Consider the following 10,000-nt stretch of genomic DNA (forward strand, 5'->3'; position numbering starts at 1 on the left):
AATAAAACTGACCCTGGAAATCAAGACAAAAATCAATGACCATCACTAGATTTCTACATTCTACAGAGAAAAACACAAACTTACGTCTGTATTTCACTTTTATTGTTCTGATACCTGAAAACCTCTTTAGTGTTTGACACGCATAAACACAAAGACAGAACTTAAACAAAACTCAATAACAAAAATCAATTGAGAAACACACAAAACACGATTAAATAAAATAATAAATACAATAAAATTTAAACAAAACAAAAATGAGATTAGAGTTTCCTGACGTCTGTGTCAAAAATATGAGGTATGAAATAGAAAGAGTTCAAGCTGGCTGCTCTGTGTATTGCGTGTTCGGTCAGTGTTTCGGAGAGTTTACGTGACTCTGCAGAGCTCAGTATCGCCTCCGCTGGCTGCTCTGTGTATCGCGTGTTCGGTCAGTGTTTTGGAGAGTTTACGTGACTCTGCAGAGCTCATTATCGCCTCCGCTGGCCGCTCTGTGTATTGCGTGTTGGGTCAGTGTTTTGGAGAGTTTACGTGACTCTGCAGAGCTCAGTATCGCCTCCGCTGGCTGCTCTGTGTATTGCGTGTTGGATCACTGTTTCGGAGAGTTTACGTGACTCTGCAGAGCTCATTATCGCCTCCGCTGGCCGCTCTGTGTATTGCGTGTTCGGTCAGTGTTTTGGAGAGTTTACGTGACTCTGCAGAGCTCAGTATCGCCTCCGCTGGCTGCTCTGTGTATTGCGTGTTGGGTCAGTGTTTTGGAGAGTTTACGTGACTCTGCAGAGCTCATTATCGCCTCCGCTGGCCGCTCTGTGTATTGCGTGTTCGGTCAGTGTTTTGGAGAGTTTACGTGACTCTGCAGAGCTCAGTATCGCCTCCGCTGGCTGCTCTGTGTATCGCGTGTTCGGTCAGTGTTTTGGAGAGTTTACGTGACTCTGCAGAGCTCAGTATCGCCTCCGCTGGCTGCTCTGTGTATTGCGTGTTCGGTCAGTGTTTTGGAGAGTTTACGTGACTCTGCAGAGCTCAGTATCGCCTCCGCTGGCTGCTCTGTGTATTGCGTGTTCGGTCAGTGTTTTGGAGAGTTTACGTGACTCTGCAGAGCTCAGTATCGCCTCCACTGGCTGCTCTGTGTATTGCGTGTTGGGTCAGTGTTTTGGAGAGTTTACTTGACTCTGCAGAGCTCAGTATCGCCTCCGCTGGCCGCTCTGTGTATTGCATGTGTCGTGTGGTGTTCAGTCTGTGTTTCTGAGAGTTTACATGACTCTGCACGGCTCTTCATTGGTTGTTTTGTCCGCTCTGCTGTGTTTGCTGCCGGTGAACATCGGTCCACTGAATTTGAGGCCCTGAAAGGCTCTGATCAAATTGAAACCATCGTCTTTCTCAGGTGCGTCGGGGCGAACCATCCTGGCCAGATCTCCAGACAGAAACACCTTCCCACCCACGGCACGTAGCTGCGCAGAGTCCTTGGCATTCTGGACACACAGAAAAGACAAATGAGCGAGAGTTTTAACATGTTAGCAGCACAATAATCATATTTAGCAGACACTTCTATCCTTCTACCCTCGGCAGCTTCATATGAAGTGTGTTGACTGGTGTTTAAACAAGCTAATTTTCCTTTGTATAGTTATTCTTGCTTTTATTGAACATCAAAAATATAAACTGGCCAGAGGATTCCGGGGAAAAGCAGGATCATTTATTAAGATTAGATATTTGATCTCGCTTATATGAATAACATTTGGTCCTCCTCAAGCATCTTGTGTGTAGCACTAGTGTCCTCCACATCTCCTCCTCCTCCCCCTGTTGTGTTCTGCTGTGATTCTGACTGTTGTAGCTGTCTAATAATCATTCAGTGGAGTGATATGCAGCTGTAAAAACCTGCTGGAACTACTTTAGCTGTGCCTTTATCTGACAATAAACACCTAACAGTGACCATCAGCCAATCAGAATCAACCCTTCTTCAATGAGCAGGAGCATTTAAAGAGACAGAAGGTAATGATAAACAGAGAGACGCTGAGCTGATATGGTGATATACAGTGTGTGAATCAGTGTTTGTAACGTGAATGACCTCAGCTGTGTGTGTGTTTACCTGGCTCAGCTGGTATTTCCTCCTGAAATGAGCCCTCATCGCAGCTCTCTCTGCGTTCTTCTTAGCGTTCATCGCTTCCCTCAACTTCCTGAAGATGAAATGATAAAGAACATTAGTGAATCAGCTGGTTTGGCTGAAATGTCATCATTAAATACTTGATGACCTGCTGTTGGTCACACTTCATTTTAATGTACGATTCACCACATTAACACACCTTTAACTGAGACTATACGCACAAAAACTCTCAATTAATTGTTAGCAAAGCAGCAGTTGGGTTCAGGTATGTGATTGAATTAGGGATGTAGAATGAGACCATACTTTATTAGTGCTAAACAGTTAATTTCATAATAATAATAATAATAAGCAGGTAAAAAGTGTTACCTCAGAGTACAACACCTCAAAGATTGAGTTTAAACAAGTGTCATATCCACTATAAAGATCAACATATCAGACTCTTGTTAGCTGCTGAACTCCTGATGATGTTGAATGTGGCCTAAAGTAGCTACATGCAAATGATGAGGGCGGGGCCTTTAAGTCACGCAACAGTCTGCTTTGTATTCTGATGGGTCTTTGTCCAATGTGGTTTACACTTGTGTGATATACATGAGAATGAGGAAACAGTGGTGTCTGAGGATGAGGCCATTTCCGTACACTATAACCTCTGATTACTCCACTGCAGGCCTTGGCACACTTAGATGTTCTTCACAGGTCTCCTTTAAGGATGTTTAGATGCGAGTCTGTAAAACACGGTGTTGGACGTGATGTTCTGTGACGTCAGCCTCACCTCTCTCTCTGCAGCTCAGCCTCATAGGATCGCAGCACACGTGGGTCCTGCACGCGGGTGACCTTTGACCTCTGACTCTGTGATCTGCTGGCCTGCTGCTTGTCGCCGCTCACACAGCACTGGAGCGTCTTCATGGGCGCCAGGAGAGACCTCTTCACCACAGACTCCATGAGGACTTGGAGAACGGCCTTACACTCAGATCTGGATCAGCAGTGTGTGTGTGTAAGAGTGAGAGAGTGTGTGTGTGAGGGTGTGTGTGTGAGAGAGTCTGGACAGATCATGATTTATAGATGAGGAGGTTTAACAGGTCTCACACACTCGCATCTGCAAGGACAAGGACACACAAACACCATCCGTCAAATATACACAAAACACACACACACACACACACACACACACCATACGTCATATATATACACACACCATCAGTTACACACACACATACACACACACACACACACACACACACACACACACACACACACACACACACGAGTTGTATACACTCACCGGCCACTTTATTAGGTACACCTGTCCAACTGCTTCTTAACTCACATTTCTAATCAGCCAATCACAGGGCAGCAGCTCACTGCATTTAGGCATGTAGACATGGTCAAGAGGATCTGCTGCAGGTCAAAGTGAGCATCAGAATGGTGAAGAAAGGGGATTTAAGAGACTTTGAGACTTTGTGGCATGGTTGATGCTGCCAGACGGGCTGCTCTGAGTATTTCAGAAACTGCTGATCTACTGGGATTTTCACGCACAACCATCTCTAGGCTTTACAGAGAATGCTCCGACAAAGAGGAAATATCCAGTGAGCGGCAGTTCTGTGGGCGCAAATGCCTTGTTGATGAGGCCAGAGGTCAGAGGAGAATGGCCAGACTGGTTCCAGCTGATAGAAAGGCAACAGTAACTCGAATAAGCACTCGCTACAACCGAGCTCTGCATTCAGATGCTCGGCTCACAATTTGGCCTCAACAACATGAAAGCATGGATCATCCTGCCTTGTATCAGCGGTTCAGGCTGGTGGTGGTGGTGTAATGGTGTGGGGGAGATTTTCTTTGGGTCCATTAGTACCAATTGAGCATCAACGCCACAGCCTACCTGAGTATTGCTGCTGACCATGTCCATCCCTTTATGATCACAGTGTCTCCATCTTCTGATGGCTACTTCCAGCAGGATAACGCAGCATGTCATAAAGCTCAATCATCTCAGACTGGTTTCTTGAACATGACGATGAGTTCACTGCACTCAAATGGCCTCCACAGTCACCAGAGCTCAATCCAATAGAGCAGCTTTGTTTTGAAGGCAAAAGGGGTCCAACCTGGTACTAGTAAGTTGTACCTAATAAAGTGGCCGGTGAGTGTATATATAAATATACATGCACACAAATCCTGCGCTGTGATTGGTCAATTCAGAGTTTTGAACAAATATTAGAATAAATGCACCTAATAGTTAAATCTGCTGTTGTTTCAGAAACTCACTTTATTTGAACACATTTTGCATGTTTAAATCTTGAGTAAAAATTCCTATGATTGAAGAATGAGCAGGGTCAGACACATCGTCTGCAGACATTTCTGTGCAGAATTTAGTTAAAGATCTGCAGATTTATGCGTAATAATATTGAGAGTATCTTGAAGAGTGCTCATTCTGCCCCGTCTGAGTTTACTAACTAAAACTCAGCACATGGAATTAAATGACTAACTTTAACTTGTATTAACAATGCCAATCCAGTTAGATGGTGCACACAGTCTCTCATTTAATATACATTTACTAAGAGACTGAAGAAACACACAATCTGTACTGAACATGAATCAAATGAACATTTGCATTATATAAAATATAGAATAAACACACATTTACACAAGTAAACAAATACTCTAACAACCAAATGAATGGGCTGAAAGATCTGCATAAACCTCAGCTCACAGATGTTGTGTTGGCCTAGATATTGATAAAGCCTAATTAAGTGCAGTTGAAACATTAAACAACAATAAATGATTTTATTAAGCCGCTCTCTTTCATTTTGTTGATGTTAGTGCAATAATTAACTGTGCAATAATCAACAACAAAATTACAATAAAATGTAATGTTATAAAAATATATTATTAAATGCTGATGCACAAACGCTGCGAGTCTGCATCGCGTATTTGTTTACTAGCAAAGTTAAAGATGCAAACAAATCAAACTGTAAAAAGCATCTATTTATATTTACATTAATCAATAACTAGTTCACTCATACTAATACTTCAAAACACTGAGGAAGAATCAGATTTGCTGAATGTTATAGCATGCCAGAGAGGTTAAATATATATATATATACCTGCACACAGAGATGCACTCAGGGTCTGCATCAGTGATGCGTCGCTCTGCAGGCCAATAAAACACTCGCTTGCTGTTTTCAGGATGATCTCTCCTTTTTCTCTGAATATTCGTCTCCTTCAGGACGCTGCTGTTTGCTCCGGCTGTCGTTCTGTGCAGATCTACTGTGTGTGTGAGAGAGAGATTACTACAGTAAAGAGTTTAACAAGGGGAATCTCATTAGACGGCACAGGAGCAGATGCACGTGCAGCTTTCACACACACACACACACACAAAGTCATACAAACAGTCATACACACGCAACAAACTCATACAAACACATGCATGGAGTCAAACACACTCATACACACACATGCACTCATACACTTACATGGATACACATGCACTCATGCACACACAACCATGCACACTCCCATACATACACAAGCACACACACACACCCACAGTTGAATGGCTTGTTTTTGTTCTACCTGTAAAATAAATAAAAATAACGGTAGATGATTTCTTACAGTACACAAACAAATGTATAAACACATCGACAGTGCATGAATATTTACTAATGGCTTATTATCTGCCAATTATTCAGATATTAACTGTTTACCAGCACTAAGCATGATCTTATTCTACATCCCTGATCATACCCAACAGCTAAACACAGCTACTAGCTTACTAACCAGCTAATAATCAGCTAATTAGTGGGTTATTGAGCTAAAACTCTCAGTTAGTAGCTTATAAATAGTGTGAACTGTACATTAAAATATAGAGTGACTAAAAAAAGTTTATCCTCATATCTGAAAAACAGATATATATATATATAGATCCAGCACAGAAAAGCTATTTCAACGCTCCGGCTTTCCTGAATGCTGTGATGTAATCTGCACTGATGATGATGATGATTAACAAGCAGACCCACAATAATCAAGATGATTAACAAAAGTGCTGGCAGATGCAGATCCATCTGTGAGTAAGGATAGACAGACGACATCACACACACACACACACACACACATGTTCCTATATCTCAGTGAGGACTCTCTCATATCTGTAATGTTTCTACTGTACAAACCCCTGAACTCGCCTCTCACTGGTAACCATCTGCATTCTTCATCTTCAAAGTCTGCCATTCTGTCTGATTTAGAAGCATGATTACCCATCAAATCCTTACATTTTAGTCATCATGGTAACATAAGTCCCCATTAGTCAGTGCGCAGTCAGGTTTAAGTCCCCACTACGATATAAAAACAGCCACACTTCACTCACACACGCTGGTATAGGTGGTTTATGAGGACTCTCCACAGGCGTATTTTATAGAGCATAAGCTCTGATTTTAAGCTCCTCCCCCTGACCCCACACTCACACACACACACACACCTGTGGACAACCTGTGTGTGGAAAACTGTTCATTATGACTTTAAAGCATTGTGAATTACGAGGACATCAGACATGACCTCATAAACCACCTCAGTGAAGTAATACTCTGATCATATACATGACGTTACACACATTTCATAAACCAGTACACACACACAAACACACACACACAGGTTTGTTTGTGTGAATTATGGGGACATTCTATATGTTTTGGTGGTTTTTAAACTGTACAAACAGTATCTTCTCTCCCGCTCCGGCATGCCTCACAGGAAACTGCAGTTTAACTGAAAAACTCGTTCTGTATTATTAATGAGCTGTTTGAGGTAAGAGGACATCAGCACTGTCTTCATAACTCACCTTCTGCTGTAACACCTGTGATACTGTGTCCTGATGTCACACACACTGATGACAGAGGGAACAGACAGGAGAGAACACTGAGTCTGTGGTGTGTGTGTGTGTGTGTGTGTGTGTGCGTGTAATTAATTGTGTCCTCACCTGTCAGCTCATCAAGGCCTCTTCAGGGTCACTGATAACACACACGACCTTCCTCTCCTCTGTCCAGCGTGTGTGTGCGTGTGTTCTCTGCTTCAGTGTTTTCTCTGAGTGATTGATCAGGTGTGTGTGCGCCTGTGTGTGTGTGTACATCTGAGCAGCTTAAAAGATTGAGAGGAGATCAGTGACCACACGTGAACCAGACAGAGAGACAGACACACACACACACACACACACACACACACACACACACACACACAGACAGACAAACAGTCACATCCACGCAGACAGACAGACAGACAGACAGACAGAAGAGGGCTGTTCGGGGTCAAGGTTGAGGTCATGAGGGTCATGGCCAGTGTTAATGTAACGTGAGTTAGAGCTGCAGAGTTTTCAGAGCTGTTCAGTTTGATCGACAGCAGGTCAGAAGCCTGACCAGGTTTACAGCTGGACATTACTCATATGTGGGTCACACTTCACACTCAGCTTCAGTAGTAGATGGATTGACTGACATCAGCTGATGATGAGCAGTGCCTGTAGAGCGTTCATTACTCACAGTTCAACTCTTACTAATGAATCTCTAAATGCAGACTGGTCAAACAGTCAAAAACACAAGGCTCCGACTGTAAGTTAGAGTCTGTGAACACCTTCGACCTCCATCAGAATCATCAGAACCATCCTTCGCCCAGGATGACAATCAGCACCTCCAAGTCCGAGGCGCTCCACCGGTAAAGGTGGTTTGCCATCTTCAGGTTGGAGGAAAGTCCTTATTCCAGGTGGAGGAGTTCAAGTATCTCTGGGTTTTGTTCAGGAGTGAGGGAAGGATGGAGCGTGAGATTGACAGGCGGATCAGTGCAGCAGTAATGTGGTCGATGTACCGGTCCACTGTGGTGAAGAAGGAGCTGAGCCAAAAGGCAAAGCTCTCGATTTACTGGTCAATCTACGTTCCTCCTCTCACCTATGGTCATGAGCTTTGGGTCATGATTGAAAGGACAAGAAATCGGATACAAGCATTCGTACTTAGTTTCCTCTGCAGAGTGGCAGAGCGCACTCTTATAGACAGGGTGAGGAGCTCTGACACCCGGGAGGAGCTCAGAGTAGAGCCGCTGCTCCTCCACATCCAGAGAAGTCAGCTGAGGTGACTTAGGCATCTGTTTTAGATGCCTCCTGGATGCCTACCAAGGGAGATGCCCACCTGGAGGAGGCCTCGGGGAAGACCCAGGAAACGCTGGAGGGACTATGTCTCTCGGCTGGCCTGGGAACACCTCGGGATCCCCCCAGAAGAGCTGGAGGAAGTGTCGGGGGAGAGGGAAGTCTGGGGTTCTCTTCTAAGACTGCTCTCGTGACCCAGCCCCGGAAAAGCAGCAGAAGATGAATGAATGAAAAGAATGAGTCTGTGAACACACACACACGGTCGCTGGATTTGACTCTGTGTGTCTGTGTGTGTGTGTGTGTGTTCAAGTGATGCTACAGTCTGTGAACACACACTCGCTCTGTGAACACTAGCTGAAGGATAAACCCGCTGCTTCCAGAACACTTGTACAGAAATCCTCCAAACACAGACATGCTTCACGCACGCACGCTGCACTCATATGAAGCATGGTTTATTCTAGAACATGTACTGTACACACACTGATATTCATCTCATACAAAACAACAGAAGTCATAAAATAAATACTGAAAACGTTGGAGAACCGTCACATGTGCAATAATATAATCCTATTTTAGTCCATGATGATCCCGAGAGAACCGTAAGGCGTCCCGCCCCTGAAGCTGTCCGTCAAACTCAGGCTGACCAATCCGGTGTGAGGAGCTGTTAGTTCTCCGCCAATCAGCAGCGAGCGATCATCAATATTCTCTTCATCATAACTGAGGTCAATACTGGCTGACCCACCTGTCCATGAGTGACCGCAGCAGAGGTCAGAGGTCACCGGCTAATGTCACGGCCTCCACTGAAGTGTTCGGTGTCTCGGAGGAGACTGAAGAAGGGATGCCGGAGCGCAGCGGAGAGAGACAAACGCTGCTCCGGCTCATACTCCAACAAGCCCTCCAGCAAATCAAAGAACTGATGATGATCCTCCGACTCACACAGCATATACCTCTGAGAGAGAGAGAGAGAGAGAGAGAGAGAGAGAGAGAGAGATAAATATATAAGTGTCCACACAGAGGAACGCCAATGATGTTGATAGTCTAGCATTAACCCCATTAATAGTTAATCATGTATTCTCTGTAGTGTCCAGCAGGGGTCAGTCTCAGTGTGCTGCAGTGCATCTGAACACACTGTTGATCTGCTCACTGGAATCAATCTAATCCAGGGGTGACCAAACTCAGTCCTGGAGGGCCGGTGTCCTGCAAAGTTTATTTACAACCCCAATTAGACACACCTGAAGCAGCTGATCAAGCTCTTCCTATGTGTACTAGAAACTTCCAAGCAGGTGTGTTGAAGAAAGTTGGAGCTAAACTGCAGGACACCGGCCCTCCAGGACCGAGTTTGGGCACCCATGATCTAATCCATCAGTCCATTCAGCAACCACAGTCAGTTCTCCAGCATTCACACACACTGAAGCTAGCAGCGGGGTCCTGCACTTCTGTTCTTCTGACACTTCACCAGCAGGACTGTCATATCGATCAGCTGATCATTACTCTCCATGGTGTAATCAATAGTCTCCAGGATAGTGTTGATCAGTGTTGAGAGCTGATCATCATCAGTGGTGTCTGGAGCTTTATGTTCTCTACATTCTGCCTGTCTGTCAGTGTTTTATAGCTCTTCATCTGGGTAAATCCTCCTGAGAGTGTGGATATCGCTCCTCTGTGCTGTGGTTCTGCTGTGAACTCTGCTGATATTTAACACTGGCCACCATCTCTACAACTGGATCTTTATATTTATCCTGCTTGGTGTGAACGGGCCTTAAGAGACTCAATGTACAGTCAAATACAACACACGATTCCTCAGT

General features: G+C 44.4%; 2 protein-coding genes across 12 annotated transcripts in view; both read right to left on the reverse strand.

Moving 5' to 3' along the window:
- Nucleotides 1-8,040, reverse strand: part of cyp11c1 (cytochrome P450, family 11, subfamily C, polypeptide 1) — a 14,824-nt gene extending 6,784 nt beyond the window's left edge. For 2 of the 7 annotated variants that reach the window (XM_087286282.1, XM_087286278.1), the window contains exons 1-5: nt 7,050-7,159; nt 5,185-5,347; nt 2,862-3,185; nt 2,078-2,165; nt 1,249-1,463 (exon numbers count right to left, since the gene is read on the reverse strand). In XM_087286282.1, coding sequence (XP_087142408.1) covers nt 1,249-1,463; nt 2,078-2,165; nt 2,862-3,031 — 473 coding nt within the window. In that variant the 5' untranslated portion in view covers nt 3,032-3,185; nt 5,185-5,347; nt 7,050-7,159. Of the gene's footprint in view, nt 723-800; nt 1,464-2,077; nt 2,166-2,861; nt 3,186-5,184; nt 5,463-6,911; nt 6,957-7,049 lie in introns of those variants that run through there. The other 5 variants (XM_087286279.1, XM_087286280.1, XM_087286281.1 and 2 more) reach the window with 5 other exon arrangements.
- A 594-nt stretch (nt 8,041-8,634) lies between these two features.
- The window catches only part of clk2b (CDC-like kinase 2b), a 25,993-nt gene continuing 24,627 nt past the window's right edge, over nt 8,635-10,000 (reverse strand). For 4 of the 5 annotated variants that reach the window (XR_015510636.1, NM_001076751.2, NM_001441573.1 and 1 more), the window contains 1 exon segment: nt 8,635-9,147. Coding sequence is in view for 3 of the 5 variants with exons in the window: in NM_001076751.2 (NP_001070219.2) it covers nt 8,974-9,147 (174 nt within the window). In the remaining 2 variants the exon portion in view is untranslated. 5 annotated transcript variants of the gene reach the window in all.

Source organism: Danio rerio, chromosome 16, assembly GCF_052040795.2.
Source record: "Danio rerio strain M-AB ecotype USA chromosome 16, GRCz13ab, whole genome shotgun sequence".
NCBI lineage: Eukaryota > Metazoa > Chordata > Actinopteri > Cypriniformes > Danionidae > Danio > Danio rerio.